Here is a 22,992-nt window from a genome sequence, read left to right as displayed (position 1 = left end):
TTATTGTATTCTCTTCCTATTGTTCTTTCTCGCTACACATATCCTTTCGTTCTAGTCTCTCATTATTGTCTTTTACTCTTTCGTTCTAGTCTCTCCTTAATGTCTTTTACTCTACCCTGCAGGTACTACTCGTATAGCTCCTAGTAGTTAGTCTGGCGCTCCGCACCGATGCGCCGTTCCGTAGATATAAATACTGCCTGTACGCTACTGTAGTTCCTCAGTTTAATTATCGACTTAGATTCTGTCATAAAGTACGCAGCCCCTAGCATTTTCCTTTTCTCACCGTCTCGACGCCTTTACTTGTACAATACATCATCCCATCACTGTCAAACCCCCATCGATTACTGATCCACCTGACCCATCTTCTCCTTCTACTGGCTTCCACCACCTTCCTTGTTCCTAAACTGTACAGTATTACATCGTTGTTTCTTGCAGACCGGATTATGTATATATAGCCAACCCTCCACAGCCTGGTCCCTTATCTTGACCTCTCTGTCATTATCTGGGACCAGGTATGTGCTTACTTATTATTACCTATGACTACGATACTCAATATATCTCTGTCATTATCTGGGACCAGCCTGCCGCCGTTCTGCTTAGTCGCTCCGCCTTGTTGCCTTGTTCAGTTGCTCCGCCTCGCCGTTCTGCTTAGTCGCTCCGCTTTCCCGCTCCGTTAGTCACTCCGCCTCCGCCGCTTTGTGACATTAGGTCAAGATCCATTACTGCACTGACAGCCTACCGATAAGGTTGTCCTTGCAGGGTCTATAGACACCACGTCTTCCCCAGTTCCGCCCGACTCTGAAACACCTGTTGCCAGTATAGACTGCTCCGCACTCCCGCACGCACTTGACCCCAGAGACCAAGCTCACGCCCATAACAACGACAATACTTGGCGCGATTGCCAGTCTCAACCTTGCCCCAACGCCCTTTCGAACTCAATCCAAGAGCCACTCACTGTGAGCAATATAACCTTCCTGCCGATTCCCCAGCTCCGATTGCCTACTCCCATCATGTCAACTCCTGTCCCGCCTGCCCCAAACACCTCTGCGGAGGATCTCATGGCTCAGCTCATCAGACAAGTAGCTAACCTTGCTACAGCTATGGAGGAACGCTCATCCTCCAAGTCAAGCATGAATAAACCCGAGGTTTTCAAGGGTAAAGATGGTGCTGAAGCCCGTCGCTTCATGGCTCAGTTCCAGAATTGGGTGTCAGAACAACCGGATCTCTCCAAAAGCCAAGTAAAACTCATCAAGTCCGCCTTGGGCTTCTTCACAGAAAGTGCCGGAGATTGGGCAACTCCCCATCTGCTACATTTCAATGCGGAAAATCCCCCTTTCGGAGGAAATTGGGAGGCATTTCTGAAGGAATTTAGCCAACGGTTTGAACCAATGGACCCAGGTATGGAAGCCCGTAGCGAGATCAAGAATCTCAGGCAAAGTAAAGGACAGACAGTTGCGGAATTCGCTCAGAAGTTCAAGGATATCGGAGATCGGACTGAAATGTCTGATATTGACTTGCAGGAACGTTTCTTCACTGCATTACTCCCAGAGATCCGACAACACCTCATCACCGTAAACATTGCCCAAGGAATTGCTCCGACTCTGAAGGAGGCAATCAAACGGGCCATATCGGTGGATGTCTACCTGCACGACCCCACCATGACTGGCCGGAACTCTGGATACCCTCCCACGCATACCACTCATACTACCCCTGCTGACCCCCACGCTATGGACATTGATGCAACCCACACCAGTAATGGGAATACTAGGGAGGCATTCCTAGCTCGCATGCGAGGACGATGCTTCGGCTGCGGTGCCCAAGGTCATGTCAAGCAAAACTGCCCACACCGAGAAACCACCTGCCGCTACTGTGGACGCCGAGGACATCTGGAAGCAGTCTGCCAAGACAAATTCATGGGACTCGGACGAGACCGAGGCCGACGCCAGCAACCTCGACGCCAACAGATATCTGCTACGGGACCCGCACCATTCTCCCTATTCCCAAACGAATCCGTCCAAATCACGTCCTCGACCCCAACATCTGCTCCTGCACCCGTAGCTGCTACTCCGAGCCCTCCTAACCAGGACTTTTCCAATCAGATTGGTCAAATAAGGGAATTACTTGATCGTGCTAACGCTATGTCCTCCTCGTCCTCTGGCTTTCAACAGGGTTTTTAAAGAGGGTACCCGCTTCGGCTGCACTGAGAGTACCCCGTAATCAGTTTGTTATGTTCGCTACTTCTTCGTATGACTCGCACCCATCATGTACAATATCGTTGATCCGGGAATTAAACTCCACTTCCCCACATTTCCGAATTCATGCGAGACTAAGAGGAAGGAATCACAGTATAACAACTGCAGCCATGGTAGACTGTGGAGCTACCGCCCTGTTTTTAAACCAAGACTTTGTCACCCGGAACCATGTAAGATGTGCACCCCTCCATAAACCAATCAATGTTTTTAATATCGATGGAACACCTAACCGAGCTGGACGGATAACCCATTTTGCGCGTCTAGCACTCACAGTGGATAATCAAGAGCGATGGATGGACTTTCTGATCACCAACCTAGGGGGTGAAGACATCATCCTTGGACTCCCCTGGCTACGGAAGGTAAACCCGGAGATTGATTGGGAGAAAGGAAGACTCTCAGTAAAGCCTCCTCGAGTAACGATAGAAGAAGTCCCAGACGAGGAGATCTCGTACTCTAATCTAGCCGCCACTCACACAGAAAGCCCGATCCTCGAACTCCCGGAACCGGAATCTCCCGCAGAAAACCCCCACATTGAGGTGCCACCAGAAGCGACCCTTGAACAGAGCGAATCAGTAGCGGTTGAAGAACCACCAATACACCGAATTCGAGCCAATCATAAAACTCGCCGCGCATGGGTAAAAGCAGGAATTCTAGAGGAACAGACGGAGGAAGTCTGGTGCGCCGCAGGATTCACTTACTCCCAGCAGCTAGCAGAGGAAGCCAACCGAGACAAACCCGTTAAAACCTTCGAAGAAATGGTCCCTGAGCAGTATCGTGATTTCAAGAAGGTTTTCTCAGAATCCGCCTCCGAACGATTACCTGCCCACCAACCTTGGGACCATGCAATTGATCTCGTACCTGGAGCACCAGCAACCATGCGTACCAAGATTTATCCCATGTCCCTAAACGAGCAGGAGGAGTTGGATCGTTTCCTAGAAGAAAACCTACGAAAAGGCTATATCATCCCCTCAAAATCACCAATCTCATCACCGGTCTTCTTCGTAAAAAAGAAGGATGGGAAACTCCGTTTTGTACAAGATTACCGGAAACTGAACGAGTACACTGTGAAGAACCAATACCCTCTCCCATTAGTTGCTGACATCATTAGCCGACTTCAGGGAGCAAGATATTTCACGAAGTTTGATGTCCGCTGGGGTTATAATAACATACGGATTAAGAAGGGGCATGAATGGAAAGGCGCATTTGCAACAACCCGAGGCTTGTTCGAGCCTAAGGTCATGTTCTTTGGTCTCACAAATTCCCCTGCCACGTTCCAAGCACTTATGAATGCTATATTTGCTGATCTCATTGCAGCTGGCAAGGTGGCAGTCTACCTAGATGACATCCTTATCTTCAGTAACGATCTCGAGGAACACCGACGAATGGTACGGGAAGTATTAACTCGGTTAGAAAAGCATGACCTCTACCTACGACCCGAAAAATGCGAATTTGAACAACAACAGATTGAATACCTCGGACTCATCATCTCAGAAGGGGAGGTGAGAATGGATCCGGTAAAAGTAGCGGCTGTTCGTGACTGGCCAGTCCCTACTAATCTTCAGGAACTACGAGGGTTCTTGGGATTTGCAAACTTCTACCAACGCTTTATCCGGAACTTCGCCAAAATAGCACGACCTTTGAACGACCTGACGAAGAAAGACACCAGCTTTACCTGGACCGACACTCGACAGAACACATTTGACACCCTTCGAGAAGCCTTCATCTCCGCACCGATCCTTGCTCTATGGACACCAGACAGGCCTACTCGAATTGAGGTAGACGCATCAGGCTTTGCCATGGGAGGCGCCCTTATGCAGAAGCAAGACGACGGCCAATGGCATCCGGTAGCCTTCAGATCGGCATCCATGCAGCCAGCGGAACGGAACTACGAAATCTATGATCGAGAGATGCTTGCTATCATTGAAGCACTGAAGGATTGGAGGAACTTTCTAGAAGGACTCCCTCAACCATTCGACATCATTACGGACCATTCGAACCTCGAATTCTGGCGCACTGCACAAGACCTCACCCGCCGACAAGCCCGATGGGCCCTCTATCTGTCACGGTTTGACTTTCATATGATCCACCGCCCTGGCAGAGTAAACACCCAAGCTGATGCTCTCTCCCGCATGGCAGTTCATCATGTATTGGACAGCGATGATAACCGGCAACAGACAGTCCTTAAACCCGGCCACTTCGTAAAAATTGCAGCTTCGATCCTACAGAACCCCTTAGAGGATCGTATCCGGAAAGCCTCAGAACGGGAAGCACAGGTATTGGAGGGTCTCAAAACAGTCAAAGAGCATGGACTACAGCGCTTGGCCAATGGGATAGCCGAATGGGAAGAGGACAATGGGTTGGTCTACTACCGAGGTCGAGTATACGTACCAGCAAACGACGACCTACGCACTGAGGTACTCCGTCAATGCCACGACCATCCAACTGCAGGACACCCCGGACTACACGGGACACTCGACTTGGTCAGTACCCATTTCTGGTGGCCCACGTTGCGCTCTTTTGTGGAAAAATACGTTGAGGGATGCGAGGTTTGTGCCCGTAAGAAGATCCAGCGACACCCACGGGCCGTAACTCAACCATTAGATGTACCATCCGGTCTATGGGAAGAGGTAGGGGTTGACCTGATAACACAGCTACCTAACTCCCAAGGCTACGATGCTGTCTTGGTTTGCACAGACCTGTATGGAAAACAAATTCACACCATTCCTTGCACCAGCTCCATCACAGCCGAAGGCGTTGCCGATATTTACTACCGAGAGATCTTCCGCCTCCATGGTCTTCCTCTTCACTTTAAATCCGACCGCGGACCCCAATTTGCAGCTAAACTCATGCAATCCCTTCTCGCTAGGCTAGGAATTAAATCAGATCTAACCTCCGGATACCGTCCTCAGTCCAATGGCCAAACCGAACGAGCAAACCAGGAAGTAGAGAAATACATCTGCCTCTATGTGGGACGACGACAAGACGACTGGGCAGAGCACCTTCCCATGGCGGAGTTTGTGATTAACTCACGGACTCATTCTGCTCTAGGCATGTCCCCGTTCGAGCTAACCTACGGCTACCTTCCCCTGTTCAATATCCCAGTGGGCCAACGCAGCAGTATTCCAGCTGTGGATGACCGTATATGAATTCTCCGAGAAGCGCGACAAGATGCCGGGGCTGCCTTACACCTAGGAAAGAAACAACAGAAGGAGGGATACAAACGTGGGAAGCGGAAAGCTCATCAATTTAAAGTTGGAGACCTAGTCTGGCTCAGTGCAGAGGACATTAACCTTCAGCTTTCCAGTAAAAAGTTAGGAGATCGACAGCTTGGCCCTTATCGCATTCTGGAGAAAATTGGCCCTCTAGACTACCGCCTTGACCTTCCCCTATCCCTAGATCGCCTCCATCCCGTCTTCCATGTTGATAAACTATACCCCTGGAAAGGTAACTCCATTAATGGCGAAATACCAACACCACCAGAGCCAGTATACTTAGAGGATGAAGACGAACCGGAATACGAAGTAGAGGAGATCTTAGACAGCCGGGTTCGATGGAAGAAGTTGGAATATTTGGTTAAGTGGAAAGGTTACGACGCAGGGCACAACTCTTGGGAACCCGCAGCCAACCTCAATCAAGCACCAAAAATTGTTCGGGCCTTTCATAAAAAACACCCAACAGCGGCAAAGCCTTGACCATCGAGGGCAATGGTCATAAGGAGGGGGGTAATGTCATAAAGTACGCAGCCCCTAGCATTTTCCTTTTCTCACCGTCTCGACGCCTTTACTTGTACAATACATCATCCCATCACTGTCAAACCCCCATCGATTACTGATCCACCTGACCCATCTTCTCCTTCTACTGGCTTCCGCCACCTTCCTTGTTCCTAAACTGTACAGTATTACATCGTTGTTTCTCGCAGACCGGATTATGTATATATAGCCAACCCTCCACAGCCTGGTCCCTTATCTTGACCTCTCTGTCATTATCTGGGACCAGGTATGTGCTTACTTATTATTACCTATGACTACGATACTCAATATATCTCTGTCATTATCTGGGACCAGCCTGCCGCCGTTCTGCTTAGTCGCTCCGCCTTGTTGCCTTGTTCAGTTGCTCCGCCTCGCCGTTCTGCTTAGTCGCTCCGCTTTCCCGCTCCGTTAGTCACTCCGCCTCTGCCGCTTCGTGACAGATTCCCTCTTTAACTCTGTGCTCTCTAAGTCTTCAGGCTCAACGCCTTGAAGTACGTTCTACTCTGCCTTAGGACTTAGACGTCCTCTGGCTCGCTCATCGTCACCGGCGATACCGCCGCTCCGACTTGGCTGCTCCTCAGTTCCTCCCTTCTCTACTCTCGATCTCCGGGGACTAACGGCGTAACGGCGGTGTTGTTAATAACTTCACTACTGTCCCACTCGTCTTCCGCACTTAGACACCTTGTAGCTTTGGCACGGTTACACGGTGTACATGATCTTAACAGTATAATTAAACTCAATCCGTTAACGTCGTACTGACATATCATTTTTTATGCCTCCGAAAACTCGAGCTCAATCTAGAGCTAACTCCGAAGAAAATACTTTCTTCACTACTGCCCAATCATTTGCCCCTTTCTCCGAATCTATCTCTGCCATCGGTCAACCACGTCACCGTAATCGCGGTTTCGGTCCAGCTACAGTCCCTACTACGTCGACTCTTCCTGAAGCCATGGAAGAAGAACAACAATTTGAGTACAGCACCTTGTACACTGGTGACGGACAACCTGTCCAAGTCCTGACCCCTTGCCGTGGACAACCCCCCGTGGTCGCTCCGGCTCGGGGCCGGTCTACTACTTGAATTGATTCTCCAATCCTCCAAGCCATAGCCCGCCGTACGGGGAAACAACCCCAACGTCGCGCTGCTTCTGAATCTCCTCGTGACCCACCTCCTCACTTCGATTTGGACACTGGTGATCATGATGATCAAGACCCTCCTGTCGACCCCGACGATCTGGGCGCCGATAACAATCATGACGATCTGGATGACAACTCCGGCGGTTTACCGCGTGGTGAGCCTGGTGACCCCAGTGGACCTGGTGGTCCTGGTGGTCCCGGCGGTCCCGGCGGTCCTGGTGGACCTGGTGGACCCCATTCTCCTATCTCTCCTGACATTCCCAACGAGCAACGTGCTATGTTGGAACTCCTCTCGGGATTCAAGGGTTCCATTGAAACCCTCGGTACCGTCCTCGCCGCTCTCGGTCGCCCTTCTGACAGCTCTGAATCCAAGAGCAAGGTCAAGGAGCCAGAGGTATTCGACGGTTCGGATCCCCGAAAACTCAAGACTTTCTTCGTCAATCTCGCCCTGGTCTTCAATGACCGTCCCAAGTATTTCACCGACCAACAGAAGGTGAACTATACCCTTTCTTATCTCAGTGGGTCAGCCAAAGAATGGTTTGTCCCTGATATCCTCGATCCGGATCTCGACTCGCTGCCGGCCTGGACATCCTCCTTCAAGGCCCTTGTAAAGGAGCTTCAGGACAATTTCGGCGTTTACGACGCCCAAGGCGAGGCCGAAGATTCTCTCGGTAATCTGAAGATGAAGGAAACCGAGAACATCCGGAAATACAACATCCGGTTCAACACCCTGGCTGCTAGTACCAACTGGGATTCTGCTGCCCTGAAATGGGCTTATGGACGAGGCTTAGCTGAGCGCATCAAGGACGAAATGGCGCATTTGCCCGAACCGGCGACGCTCGCCGATTACCGTCAAGAGGTTCTTCGTATTGACAACCGTTATTGGAAACGCGAGGAAACTAGAAAGCATGAGGCTGGTAAGCCTTTTGTTGCTCGGAACCCGAACAAGGGTTCCTCGGACTTCAAGACTGGTTCTTCTAACCAGCATAACAATTCTCAGCCTTCTGGCTCTTCGGCGCCATTCACGCCGAAGCCTAAACCTTTCTCTGGTGGTAAGCCTAACAATAATGGTAAGCCCCAGAACTCTTCGAATTCCGGCCAATCCGGCGGTCAGCGCCCTGCGTTCAACCATCTTGGTGCAGATGGGAAAGTCCTTCCCTCCGAGAAGGAAAGAAGGATGAAGAACAATCTTTGTCTCTTCTGCGGTGGTAAGCATCAGATTGCTGACTGCAATAAGCGAAAGGCCCGAGAATCGAAGGGCCGTGCTGCCGAGGTTGAAGAAACCCCCGAAGCAACCGTTGAGGTTGTTGAAGAGGAATCGGAAAACTAGTCCGCAGCTCTTGTTCCCCGGTACGAAACGGGAGCTGCGTTGATCAGGTTCGTACCTCACCTGGGGAGTTATATCTCAACGCGTCCGCTCTTTCTTCCATTGAACGATCTCTTGTAATATCTTTGACTACTGAATTTCCTTTATCCGATTCGGCTGTGCCGGCCGAACCCATCTCTGCTCTTCTTAAATTTCCTACTCTTGTTGATTCTGGTTCTACTGACTCTTTCATTGATACTCGTTATGTTTCACAAAATTCCATTCCTACGACCAAAATCTCTCCTGTTAATCTTCATCTCTTTGATGGTTCATTATCTTCTAAACCCATTACCGATATGGCGAATATCGCCGTTCGGTTCCCTTCTGGCGAGCTGCTCCTATTACCATTTTATGTTACACATTTAGATTCATCTTGTAAAGCAGTATTAGGTTACAGTTTCTTATCCCGCTACAATCCGTTGATTGACTGGGCATCTCGAAACATTACGTTCCGTAACACTTCACACTTTGATTCTCCACAGACGTCTGTGCCTTCTGCTGTCAACACCGTTGATGCAAAGGTCGCTGTTCCGCTACCGGAACCTTCGCCGTCGGTTTCACCGACAATTCTGGAGACCCCTCCTGGGGACTCACCTCGCTCTCACTCTCGCTCCCGCTCTCGGACGTTACGGGCTAAGCCTCTCTTGTCTAAATTCCCCTTTGAACCCATCTATTCTTACCCTACGGTCTCTCAATTCGCTGCTCAACTGGAAACTCCCGAGGTCGACATTGCACTTGTCAGTGCTGCAGTCTTTAATAGGGCTTGCAAGGACGCTGGTATGGAACCTATTCTTCTTCGTGCTATCCACTCAGAGGTCGCGGCCCGCGCCGCCGACCGCTCTTCCACCACTCCTACTGTCCCTCCACTCCATCCTTCTATCCCAGAAGAGTACGCAGAGTTTGCAGACGTCTTCGACGAGATTGCTGCAGATTCACTTCCTGAACATAGACCTTACGACCTGAAGATTGACTTGGAAGTGGGCGCTTCGCCGCCTCTCGGCCGTATTTACCCTTTGTCTGAAAAGGAGCTAGTCGCCCTTAAAGACTTTATTGACAAACAGCTGGCTACTGGTGCCATCACCCCATCATCCTCTCCTCACGGCGCTCCGGTCCTTTTTGTCCCGAAGAAAGACGGCAAGCTTCGCCTGTGCGTCGACTTCATGGACTCAATCGTATTACCAAAAAGGATCGCTACCCACTCCCACTCATATCAGATCTTCTCGACGCTCCGAAAAGAGCTAAAATATACACCAAATTGGATTTCGCTCACGCTTATCATCTGGTCAGAATCGCTGAAGGTGATGAATGGAAAACCACCTTTCGGACCCGCTACGGCTCTTACGAATGGAAGGTCATGCCGTTCGGCCTTACGAACGCCCCTGCGGCTTTCCAGCGGTTTGTGAATGACATCTTCTCTGACATGCTCAATGTCTGTGTCATCGTCTATCTTGACGATATTCTAATCTACTCTGATACACCAGAAGAACACCGAGAACACGTTAAGGAGGTTCTTCGGCGGTTACGGAAACATCAGCTTTACGCCAACCCCGAGAAGTGCGAATTCAATATGGATACTGTTGAGTATTTGGGTTATATTCTTTCTCCCGACGGATTGACTATGTCCAAGGAGAAAGTTCAGACAGTTCTAGAGTGGCCGGTTCCGAGGAAGGTTAAGGACATTCAGTCCTTCTTGGGTTTTGCAAACTTCTATCGTCGTTTTATTTATAATTATAGTGATATCGTTGTGCCGATGACTCGGCTTACCCGAAAAGGCGCGTCCTGGATCTGGGACAGCAGCTGTCAAGAGGCCTTCGAAAATCTCAAAACTGCTTTTACTTCTGCGCCGATACTGGCCCATTGGGAGCCGAATCGCCCACTTATCGTGGAGACCAACGCTTCCGACTACGCCATTGCGGCTATTCTTTCCATCCAATATGCTGACGGTGAAATTCATCCTCTAGCCTTCCTTTCCAGAATGCTTCATGCGGCGGAACTCAACTACGATACCCACGACAAAGAGCTACTGGCCATCTTCGAGGCCTTTAAAGCTTGGCGTCATTATCTGGAAGGTTCGGGTGATCCGGTGGACGTCGTCACCGATCACAAGAATCTTGAGTACTTTTCTACTACCAAGGTTCTTACACGCCGACAGGTCCGATGGTCTGAATTTTTACATCAATTTAATATGGTCATTCGCTTCCAACCGGGGAAACTCGGCGAGAAACCTGATTCGATAACTAGACACTGGGACGTCTACCCTAAAGAGGGGGACATCGGCTACGCCCAAGTGAACCCTCATAACTTCCGTCCTATTTTTACTAACGAACAACTCACTGCGTCTCTTTGAGCTACCTTCCTGGAAGGTCCGGCTTTACGAGCCTCGATTATCATGGATATCGAAGCCCTACACCAGGCAATCATCCTCGCCCTTCCCGCTGATCCGAGCTCCGTTGTTGGTTTGGAACTTGCAAAAGATCCTTCCAATGAACATTGGAGCTTAGGTAGTGACAAGCTACTACGCCTTGACGACCGTATTTATGTTCCGAATCACGGCGACCTTCGCCTTCAAGTCCTTCGCTATTTCCATGATCATCCACTCTCTGGCCATTTCGGCCAGAACCGCACTCTGGAAGCTGTACGTCGTCAATACACCTGGCCCAAGGTGTCATAAAGTACGCAGCCCCTATCATTTTCCCTTTCTCACCGTCTCGACGCCTTTACTTGTACAATACATCATCCCATCGCTGTCAATCTCCATCGATTACTGATCTATCTATTACTGATCCACCTGACCCACCTTCTCTTTCTATCGGCTTCCGCCTCCTTCCTTGCCCCTGAACTGTACAGTATTACATCGTTGTTTCTCGCAGACTAGATTATGTATATATAGCCAACCCTCCACAGCCTGGTCCCTTATCTTGACCTCTCTGTCATTATCTGGGACCAGGTATGTGCTTACTTATTATTACCTATGACTACGATACTCAATATATCTCTGTCATTATCTGGGACCAGTTTGCCTCTGCTCCGCTTAGTCGCTCCGCCTCACTCACCTGCTTAGTCGCTCCGCCTCACTGCCTGGCTTAGTCACCCCGCTTCCTGCTCCGCTAGTCACTCCGCCTCTGCCGCTTCGTGACATTAGGTCAAGATCCATTACTGCACTGACAGCCTACCGATAAGGTTGTCCTTGCAGGATCCGTAGACACCACGTCTTCCCCAGTCCCGCCCGATTCTGAAACACCTGCTGCCAGTATAGACTGCTCCACACTCCCGCACGCACTTGACCCCAGAGACCAAGCTCACGCTCACAACAACAACGATACTTGGCGCGATTGCCAGTCTCAACCTTGCCCCAACGCCCTTTCGAACTCGATCCGAGAGCCACTCACTGTGAGCAATATAACCTTCCTGCCAATTCCCCAACCCCGACTGCCTACTCCCATCATGTCGACTCCTGTCCCGCCTGCCCCAAATACCTCTGCTGAGGATCTCATGGCTCAGCTCATCAGACAAGTAGCCAGCCTTGCTACAGCCATGGAGGAACGCTCATCCTCCAAGTCAAGCATGAACAAACCCGAGGTCTTCAAGGGTAAAGATGGTGCTGAAGCTCGTCGCTTCATGGCTCAGTTCCAAAATTGGGCGTCAGAACAACCGGATCTCGCCAAGAGCCAAGTTAAACTTATCAAGTCCGCCCTGGGCTTCTTCACAGAAAGTGCTGGAGATTGGGCAACTCCCCATCTGTTACACTTCAGTGCAGAGAATCCCCCTTTCGGAGGAAACTGGGATACGTTCTTGAAGGAATTTAGCCAGCGGTTTGAACCAATGGACCCAGGTATGGAAGCCCGTAGCGAGATCAAGAACCTCAGACAAAGTAAAGGGCAGACAGTTGCAGAATTTGCCCAGAAGTTCAAGGATATCGGAGATCGGACTGAAATGTCTGATATTGATTTACGGGAACGCTTCTTCACCGCCTTACTTCCGGAGATCCGACAACACCTTATCATCGTAAACATCGCCCAAGGAATCGCTCCGACTTTGAAAGAGGCAATCAAACGAGCCATATCGGTGGATGTCTACCTGCATGATCCCACCATGACCAGCCGAAACACCGGACACGCTCCCGCACACACTGCTCACATTACCCCTGCCGACCCTCACGCCATGGACATTGATGCTACTCATACCAGCACTGGGAATAGCAGGGAGGCCTTCCTTGCCCGTATGCGCGGACGATGTTTTGGTTGTGGAGCTCAAGGCCATGTTAAGCAGAATTGCCCACACAAGGAGACTACCTGCCGATACTGTGGACACCGGGGACACCTAGAATCCGTCTGTCAGGACAAGTTCATGGGACTTAGTCGCGACCGTGGCCGACGCCAACAGCCTCGCCGTCAGCAGATCTCAGCCACGGCGGCACCATTTACCTTATTCCCAAACGAATCAGTTCAGATTGCCGCCTCAATCCCAACACCTGTCGCTGGACCTGCTATACCGAGCCCCGCTAATCAGGACTTCTCCACCCAAATTGGACAAATAAGGGAATTGTTGGACCGTGCTAATGCCATGTCTCCTCCGTCCTCTGGTTTTCAGCAGGGTTTTTAAAGAGGGTACCCGCTCCGGCTGCACCGAGAGTACCCCATAATCAGTTTACTATGTTCGCTACCTCTTCGTATGACTCGCTCCCATCATGTACAATATCATCTATTTGGGAATTAAATTCCAGCTCCCCACATTTCCGAATTCATGCGAAACTGAGAGGAAGGAACCATAGTATAACAACCGCAGCCATGGTAGACTGTGGAGCTACCGCCCTGTTTTTAAACCAAGACTTTGCCACCAGAAATCACGTAACCTGCGCACCCCTCCATAAACCAATCGATGTATTCAATATCGATGGTACACCTAACCGAGCCGGGCGAATCACCCACTTTGCACGCTTAGCACTCACAGTGGATAACCAGGAGCGATGGATGGATTTCCTGATCACAAACTTAGGAGGAGAGGATATTATTCTCGGACTCCCCTGGTTACGGAAGGTAAATCCAGAGATTGACTGGGAGAAGGGACGACTTTCAGTAAAGCCACCCCGGGTACATATAGAGGAAGTAGAAGATGAGCAGACTTCACACCCTCACCTAGTGGCGTCTACTACCGATAGTCCAATCCAGGAACTCCTGAACGAAGGATCCCAACGTGAACCCAATCACACTGAGGCAGACCTAGCGGAGAATGAAATCATAACAGCAACGGAGGAATCCCCAATACACCGAATACGAGCCAATCACAAAATGCGTCGGGCATGGGTGAAAGCAGGGATATTGGAAGAACAAACAGAGGAAGTATGGTGCTCAGCAGGGTTCACATATTCTCAACAACTAGCAGAGGAGGCTAACCGTGATAAACCCATTAAAACCTTTGAGGAGATGGTCCCTGAGCAGTACCGAGACTTCAAGAAGGTTTTCTCTGAATCTGCCTCTGAGCGATTACCTGCCCATCAGCCCTGGGATCACGCTATCGATCTTGTACCCGGAGCACCAGCAACCATGCGGACAAAGATCTACCCAATGTCCTTGAACGAGCAGGAGGAACTCGACCGCTTTCTAGAAGAAAACCTACGGAAAGGCTACATCGTTCCCTCGAAGTCACCCATCTCATCTCCAGTCTTCTTCGTGAAGAAGAAGGATGGGAAACTCCGTTTCGTACAGGACTACCGGAAACTGAATGAGTATACTGTGAAGAACCGATACCCTCTCCCATTAGTTGCTGATATCATTAGCCGGCTTCAGGGAGCGCGATATTTCACCAAGTTTGACGTTCGCTGGGGCTACAATAATGTGCGGATTAAGAAGGGGCATGAATGGAAAGGCGCATTTGCAACAACTCGGGGCTTGTTCGAGCCTAAGGTTATGTTCTTCGGTCTCACGAATTCCCCTGCCACATTCCAAGCACTTATGAATGCGATATTTGCTGATCTCATTGCAGCTGGCAAGGTGGCAGTCTACCTAGACGACATCCTCATATTCAGTAACGACCTCAAGGAACACCGACAAGTGGTACGGGAAGTATTAACGCGACTAGAAAAGCACGACCTCTATTTGCGCCCAGAGAAGTGTGAATTTGAACAGCAACAGATCGAATACCTGGGACTTATCATTTCAGAAGGGGAGGTGAGAATGGATCCGGTCAAAGTAGCGGCTGTTCGTGACTGGCCAGTCCCTACCAACCTCCAGGAACTGCGAGGATTTTTGGGGTTTGCAAACTTCTACCGGCGCTTTATCCGAAATTTTGCAAGAATAGCTCGACCTTTGAACGACCTAACCAAGAAGGATACCACCTTTAACTGGACTGGTACACAACAGGAGGCATTTGACACCCTTCGAGAGGCCTTCATCTCCGCACCAATCCTTGCTCTATGGGCGCCAGATCGGCCCACTCGAATTGAGGTAGACGCATCAGGCTTTGCTACGGGAGGCGCCCTCATGCAGAAGCAAGACGATGGTCAGTGGCACCCAGTAGCCTTCAGATCGGCATCCATGCAGCCAGCAGAACGGAACTATGAAATATATGATTGGGAGATGCTTGCCATTATTGAAGCATTGAAGGACTGGAGGAATTTCCTGGAAGGACTTCCACAACCATTCGACATTATCACCGACCACTCCAACCTCGAATTCTGGCGCACAGCACAAGACCTTACCCGTCGACAAGCCCGATGGGCCCTCTATCTATCACGGTTTGATTTTCATATGATCCACCGTCCTGGCCGAGTAAACACCCAAGCTGATGCCCTTTCTCGTATGGCAGTACATCATGTATCAGATAGCGATGACAATCAGCAACAGACCGTCCTTAAACCTGGCCACTTCACCAAAATCGCCGCTTCAATCCTACGGAACCCCCTAGAGGATCGTATTCGGAAAGCCTCAGAACGGGAAGCACAAGTACTGGAAGGTCTGGAAACAGTCAAGAAGCACGGGTTACAACGCTTGGCCAATGGGATAGCTGAATGGGAGGAGGACAACGGGTTGGTCTATTACTGGGGCCGGGTATATGTACCAGCAGACAACAATCTACGCACCGAGGTACTCCGTCAATGCCATGATCATCCAACTGCTGGACATCCCGGATTACATGGGACACTTGACCTGGTCAGCACCCACTTCTGGTGGCCGACACTGCGCTCTTTTGTGGAGAAATACGTTGAGGGATGCGAGATCTGCGCCCGCAAGAAGATCCAACGGCACCCACGAGCTGTGACTCAACCACTGGATGTACCATCCGGCCTATGGGAAGAGGTAGGGGTCGACCTGATAACACAATTGCCTAACTCCCAGGGATACGACGCAGTCTTGGTCTGTACAGACCTGTATGGAAAACAAATCCATGCTATTCCTTGCACCAGCTCCATTACAGCCGAAGGTGTCGCCGATATCTATTACCGAGAAATCTTCCGTCTTCATGGTCTTCCCCTCCACTTCAAATCCGACCGCGGACCTCAGTTCGCAGCTAAACTCATGTGATCCCTCCTCGCTAGACTGGGAATTAAATCAGATCTAACCTCCGGATATCGTCCTCAGTCCAATGGCCAAACTGAACGCGCAAATCAGGAAGTGGAAAAATACATCCGCCTCTATGTGGGACGACGACAAGATGACTGGGCAGAACACCTCCCCATGGCGGAGTTTGTGATTAACTCGCGGACTCACTCGGCCCTAGGCATGTCCCCATTCGAGTTAACCTACGGATACCTTCCCCTGTTCAATATCCCGGTTGGTCAACGCAGCGGCATTCCAGCGGTGGATGACCGCATACGGATTCTCCGAGAAGCGCGACAGGATGCTGGAGCTGCCTTACATCTAGGAAAGAAGCAACAAAAGGAGGGATACGAACGTGGGAAGCGAAAAGCACATCAATTCAAAGTTGGGGACCTAGTTTGGCTAAGTGCGGAGGACATTAACCTGCAGCTATCCAGTGAAAAACTAGGAGACCGACAGCTAGGACCTTACCGTATTCTGGAGAAAGTCGGACCTCTGGATTACCGCCTTGACCTTCCCTTGTCATTAGACCGCCTTCATCCTGTCTTCCATGTCGACAAACTATATCCATGGAAAGGTAACCCCATCAATGGCGAAATACCAACACCACCAGAGCCGGTGTACTTAGAAGATGAAGATGAACCGGAATATGAAGTGGAGGAGATCTTGGACAGTCGGGTACGATGGAAGAAGTTGGAATATCTAGTAAAATGGAAAGGTTACGATGCAGGACACAACTCTTGGGAACCCGCACCCAACCTCAGCCGGGCACCAAAAATTGTTCGGGCCTTTCACAAAAAACATCCGACAGCGGCAAAACCTTGACCATCGAGGGCAATGGTCATAAGGAGGGGGGTAATGTCATAAAGTACGCAGCCCCTATCATTTTCCCTTTCTCACCGTCTCGACGCCTTTACTTGTACAATACATCATCCCATCGCTGTCAATCTCCATCGATTACTGATCTATCTATTACTGATCCACCTGACCCACCTTCTCTTTCTATCGGCTTCCGCCTCCTTCCTTGCCCCTGAACTGTACAGTATTACATCGTTGTTTCTCGCAGACTAGATTATGTATATATAGCCAACCCTCCACAGCCTGGTCCCTTATCTTGACCTCTCTGTCATTATCTGGGACCAGTTTGCCTCTGCTCCGCTTAGTCGCTCCGCCTCACTCACCTGCTTAGTCGCTCCGCCTCACTGCCTGGCTTAGTCACCCCGCTTCCTGCTCCGCTAGTCACTCCGCCTCTGCCGCTTCGTGACACAAGGTCAGAGACTTTGTTCGTGACTACGTTACCTCTTGCACTATCTGTGGTCGCAATAAGCCCCGCCGTCATCGGCCTTACGGCTTGTTGAAACCTCTGCCGGTTCCGGTCCGACCATGGGATTCCATCTCCATGGACTTCATTGAGCAACTGCCAATGTCGAATGGTTACACTGCTATCCTAGTCGTTGTGGATCGATCTTCCAAGCAAGCTATATTTATTCCAACTCACGACACCATTACTTCCGAACAATTAGCTGAGCTTTTTGTTATTCACGTCTTCTCTAAGCATGGTGTCCCTAATCATGTTACTTCTGATCGTGGTTCCGAATTTGTTTCGGCGTTCTTCCGGGCTCTCGGTAAAGCGCTTTCCATGGAACTTCACTATACCTCTGGATATCATCCGGAAGCCGATGGGCAGACTGAGCGTGTCAATCAGACTCTCGAACAGTACATCAGGATCTATTGCTCCTACCAACAGGATGACTGGTCGCCTTTACTCCCGATCGCCGAGTTCGCCTATAACAACGCTCCCAATGCTTCCACTGGTATTACTCCATTCTTCGCTAACAAAGGATACCACCCAAATATCACCGTTCGGCCCGAGGTCGATATGAAGTCTGATCTAGCTAGAGACTTCGTCGTCAACCTCGATGAACTCCACGTTTTCCTTTGAGAGGAAATCCTTTTAGCCCAATCTCGTTACAAGGAACAAGCTGACAGGAAAATAATCTCGCACCCAGAGTTCCCGATCGGCTCCGAAGTTTTTGTTCTTGCTAAGCACATTCGCTCTACTCGTCCTACTGAAAAATTCTCAGAAAAATATCTTGGTCCTTTCAAAGTCATCAGTCGACCTGGCACTTTGTCTTACGAGCTCAAGCTCCCAGACTATCTTCGCCGAATTCACCCGGTTTTCCATGTCTCACAGCTGGAGCCGGTTACGCCGAACCCTTTTCCGAATCGTACTCAATCTCCTCCACCTCCAATTGAAGTTGATGGTGAAGAGGAGTACAACGTTGCCGAAATTCTTGACTCCAAGCTGGACAGAAGGTACAAACGTTGTCCTCTACGTTATTACATTCGGTGGGCCGGTTACGAAGGTACCGACAATGAGTTCTCTTGGGTTGCTGCTGATGAATTACATGCTGACGAACTTGTACCGGCGTTCCACGCCCGATACCCTCACAAACCGGGACCTTAATCACAAAAAATCATTTTATTCCATTTCCCTTTTCCGCCGTGCTCCGCCGAAGTCTACTTTGTGTGTTTAGAGGATAAACACGATGATAGCAAATTGAGTGTTTATCTCTTTCTCTTAATTGCTTACATTCTCCTTCAATTTACTTTTTTCACTTATATTTCATTTACACTTAAAACTACTTATACTTCGAACTAATTAATTCTTACGCCGCTTCACGGCCCATTCGCTTTCCGATTTCAAAATCGAGTTAACATTTTCTTATATACAAAAAGTCCAAAAAACAAAATCATACAACGAAGGCAGGGTAACAAGAAGGTTACAAGAAGTTGGCCGAAGGCCGATGTCCGATGTCCGTGATACCACTACTCTACTACTTCCTTTCCCTTTCCTTTCTCAGAGGCCACCGTCTTCGCCGCTGTCGGCGCCGGCGCCTCCCCCTCCTTCTCTCCCTCTACCTCCATCTCTCCTCCTTCTTCCTCTACCTCCCCTTCTCCATCCTTTTCCGTCTCCTTCTCCTCTACTTCTCTATCTTCTTCTTCTTCCTCCCTCTCCTCGTCACTCTCCTCAACAATCCTCCTCCGCTTCAGCGGTCGCCGCCGCTCAGTATTCCTCCTCGACGGTCCTGCCGTCGCCGGTCCTCCTCCCATGCCCATCATGGCCATCCTGGTCTCCATGGCTATCAATCGGGCGTGATCATCTTCCTGCTTTCTCAACAACTGGCGGAGGTACTGGTGAGTCTTTGAGTCCGCCTCTCGTAACGCCCGGAGATCGGCGAGACTCTGCGCCATCTGACTCTCCATGATGGCGATACGCTCGCCGGATCCGCCTTCCCGCTGTTTCGAAGTAGTGGGGCGCCCCGAGTAGGAACACCTCACCTTGGCGTCATGACAGGGCTTACAAATGATCAAACTCCTCTTGCCTGCCTGCATTTGGCAAGGGAGTTTTTTGTTCTTGCACCGTTCGCATGGTGCTCGGTCCTCCTCGTCGTCGTCGTCGTCTCCGTCGTCCGGGTCCCCGCCGACCGGCTATCAGAAAATGGTAAATGGAGGGATTGGTACCGATAGTTGCTCAGGACTCACCTGGGCCTTGGCCTTCCCCTTTTCCTTGCTCACCGTCTTCCGCCGAATCTCCACCACAGGCCTCCTGGGGGAAGCGGACATCTCACTTGGAGAAGTCCCCCGTTGACTTCTGGTGGTCGCCGCCTCGGCCAAAAGCCTCCTCCGTTCCAAAACCTCTTCTTCCTGTTAGCGAGCCCGATTGGCCCGTTCTCGCGCCTCTTGCGCCGCACGCTCCCTAGCTGCTGCTGCCCTTGCAGCTTTCTCCTCTGTGGCCTTCTTCGCCGCCGCCGCTGCCTTTCTCGCTCTCACTCTCTCAACTCTTGCCTGCGCCCTCCGAATGATCTCCTCCTCATCTTCGTCCTCCAGACCCTCCTCTTCAGGGACGACGGGATCGGCGGGCGGTACTGGTCTTGACCTCGAAGGGCCGGCGGTAGCAGAGACGGTAGTGGTGGTAGTGCGACTGGAAGTCATGTTAATGGACTTAGAAGTTTTTTGGGAACTTGGGTCTTATCGGCGAAACTCTGGGCCTTTTATATGGCAAAACTGCGCACGGACCAGCGAAAATTTTCCTTCGAATTGTACTTGGTGTACGGTGAACCGAAAATTTTCACTGATGACTAACGCCAATTCCCGGTACTAACGGCTTTTGAAAATTTTCCTGCTGACTGATGGGCCAAATTCCCGATCCTGACGGCCTTTAAAAAATTTCTTTGGTGACTAACCAACTCCCGGTATTAATGGCTTTCGAGGGCTCAAGCCTAACAGGGGGATACTGTCAAGTCCATGCCACAGGCCTCCATTCCGCCGCTCGGGATTCCGAAGATCCATTCCTTATTGTATTCTCTTCCTATTGTTCTTTCTCGCTACACATATCCTTTCGTTCTAGTCTCTCATTATTGTCTTTTACTCTTTCGTTCTAGTCTCTCCTTAATGTCTTTTACTCTACCCTGCAGGTACTACTCGTATAGCTCCTAGTAGTTAGTCTGGCGCTCCGCACCGATGCGCCGTTCCGTAGATATAAATACTGCCTGTACGCTACTGTAGTTCCTCAGTTTAATTATCGACTTAGATTCCCTCTTTAACTCTGTGCTCTCTAAGTCTTCAGGCTCAACGCCTTGAAGTACGTTCTACTCTACCTTAGGACTTAGACGTCCTCTGGCTCGCTCCTCGTCACCGGTGATACCGCCGCTCCGACTTGGCTGCTCCTCAGTTCCTCCCTTCTCTACTCTCGATCTCCGGGGACTAACGGCGTAACGGCGGTGTTGTTAATAACTTCACTACTGTCCCACTCGTCTTCCGCACTTAGACACCTTGTAGCTTTGGCACGGTTACACGGTGTACATGATGTTAACAGTAGAGGTATATTTCAAAGAGTATATGCCATTCGAGCTTGGCCCGGTAATGGTACTTCGTTCATTGTATACGCCACCCGAGGAAACTCGGTAGTGGTACTTTTCTACTACGTAGTGGAGTATAGTACTTCATTCTTTTTGTATACGCCACCCGAGGAAACTCGGTAGTGGTACTTTTCTAGCACCAGGAAGGAAGAGACTTGAAAGCGTTAATGATCCAGAAATATTGTCACGAACTTGCTTTGCAAGGAGGTCGACGTATGGCGGAGATCATTGTTGGGATAAGGTAGAACCACGGAATGGGTCATGGAAAACAGCAGAGTCACCCACGATCTGGATGTTGGAAGGGTTAAGTAGAGCGGGGTCCGATGTCAAGTTGATAAAGGATCTATCTCGCCTTGATATATATTATCGGGACTGTATGACTTTGGGGGATTTGAAGTGGGTTTGAGCGGTCTCTTTTTCATGCTGAAGATAACTACATACTTTGCGGTCTTCTGGCTAGGGAAAGTGAGAAGATATAATAATGCCTTCGGCCAGTCTTGCTCTCGAAACAGCGAGAGCATTGAAACGCGCATATAAGTCGCATTCGTCCAAAGTATCACAGAGCATTACCCATATTATATTATCCAGAATATTCCACCCAGCGAGTCTTCTGCTTCGATTCATCGACCATACATAGACGAGCAAAACGTTTTGATGAATCATGAGGTGAATGAAAGTTGCATGATCGCTCTTGCTCCATCGGTGCTGGATTGAGAGCTCATCGTGTTCAAGTCGTGGAAGGTTGGCAGTTAGCATCAAGGCATGTAATACATGTCTACCCATCGACCCATCGACGACGGTGATGAAGACATTGAAGTGGAGTCATCAGTCTCAATAAGCTCAGTTGATATCAAAGTAATTCTTTTGTCTCTGTACCTGTTACCGGAAGATTAAGCTAATGGGCATCATCAGCAAGTGCGGATATCGTACTATACTGCTGGTGAGCAGTGGTGAGCTCACCTCAGTTCGAGTACTCCGCGAGCGTGATCTATCTACATATACAGTATCTAGTGATCGTAGACGGCGGCGCAGGTCCGTCGGTTGAACCCCGTTAAGATTGTCGACCCCTGATGTTACCGGAACGATGATGATGAAGAGTTTACCTTGCCACGACTTAAAAGGAAGGCGAGTTGATTTCAATCTCTTCGCGACGTTTTGCCCCACCTTGTGTTTCTTTTGCTGGTCAACAAAAATACCCTCGTCGTATCTGATTCCTGTCTTCGACAAGTCTAGCTCCTTCAGGACTCTTTCTCGCCATTACAAACCCCACAATGCGCCTTGTTGCTATCTGGACTTCCCTTGCATTATGTTTGATCCCAGCTGTCTATGCTGCACCTGTGAGTTATTGGAACCTAGGTATCGGAATGAAGATTTGACCTATTTACCCCAACCAGGCTGGTGAGACTCACCTCCAAGTGCCACGGACGAGCTTGTCCAAGCGCGTCCTTTCTTCCCGCGCCTCGGTTATCAATGTTCGACTCAACGATGCAGAAGATAATGGTGAACGTCAAACTAAAGTCCGTGAGAAGATAAAAGCCCTCGCCAAAATTGTAGGTGGGGCATGGGGGGATAAGAAAGTTGGGAATCAGTGGCAATTCGAATTCCAAGACCCTCCGAAGAGATTTCCCTCACACACTCCCGTCGCTGTGCAACGTTTCGAACTCCTTGGGAGTATGAAGGGCTGTGAAGAGGAAGTGAACGGCGAATGGCCTTGTGTCGGCTACATCTACAAGGCGGATGACGTGGCGGGCGACATCACGTCCCGTATTAGGAAGGAGGTTTATGATACGATGAAGCTGGTACGTCGGTGTTGATGTTCCATACATTGATTCATATGCTCATCAACGGGTAGGAACCTTCGGAGAAGTGGGACGGAGGACCGCTCCGATGATAACTTTCGCATGTTTTCATATCGTACATAGAATCTGTGAATGTAGCTCATCGAAATTCAGTTACCACTTCCACGCCTTCACGTCGTACCAGCAAGACAGAACTGGGCTGACTACCTACCTCGAACATGAATTCTTCCATCTC

The 22,992-nt window shown here is 50.0% G+C and overlaps 1 protein-coding gene across 1 annotated transcript; it reads left to right on the top strand.

Moving 5' to 3' along the window:
* Positions 1 to 21,729: 21,729 nt before the first annotated feature.
* C8R40DRAFT_1070391 (uncharacterized protein) lies at positions 21,730 to 22,849 on the top strand (the record flags this gene model as incomplete). The annotated part of the gene is made up of 6 exons (XM_046226226.1): positions 21,730 to 21,813; positions 21,848 to 21,898; positions 21,963 to 21,990; positions 22,192 to 22,295; positions 22,353 to 22,757; positions 22,811 to 22,849. The coding sequence occupies 6 exons, from the start codon at positions 21,730 to 21,732 to the stop codon at positions 22,847 to 22,849; spliced, it is 711 nt and encodes a 236-aa protein (XP_046085343.1).
* Between the last annotated feature and the right edge of the window lie 143 nt (positions 22,850 to 22,992).

This window comes from Lentinula edodes (genome assembly GCF_021015755.1).
Source record: "Lentinula edodes strain Le(Bin) 0899 ss11 chromosome Unknown C8R40scaffold_22, whole genome shotgun sequence".
NCBI classification, from domain to species: Eukaryota; Fungi; Basidiomycota; class Agaricomycetes; order Agaricales; family Omphalotaceae; genus Lentinula; species Lentinula edodes.
The sequence above is the reverse complement of the archived record's forward strand: the minus strand, read 5'-3'. Positions and strand labels throughout refer to the sequence as shown.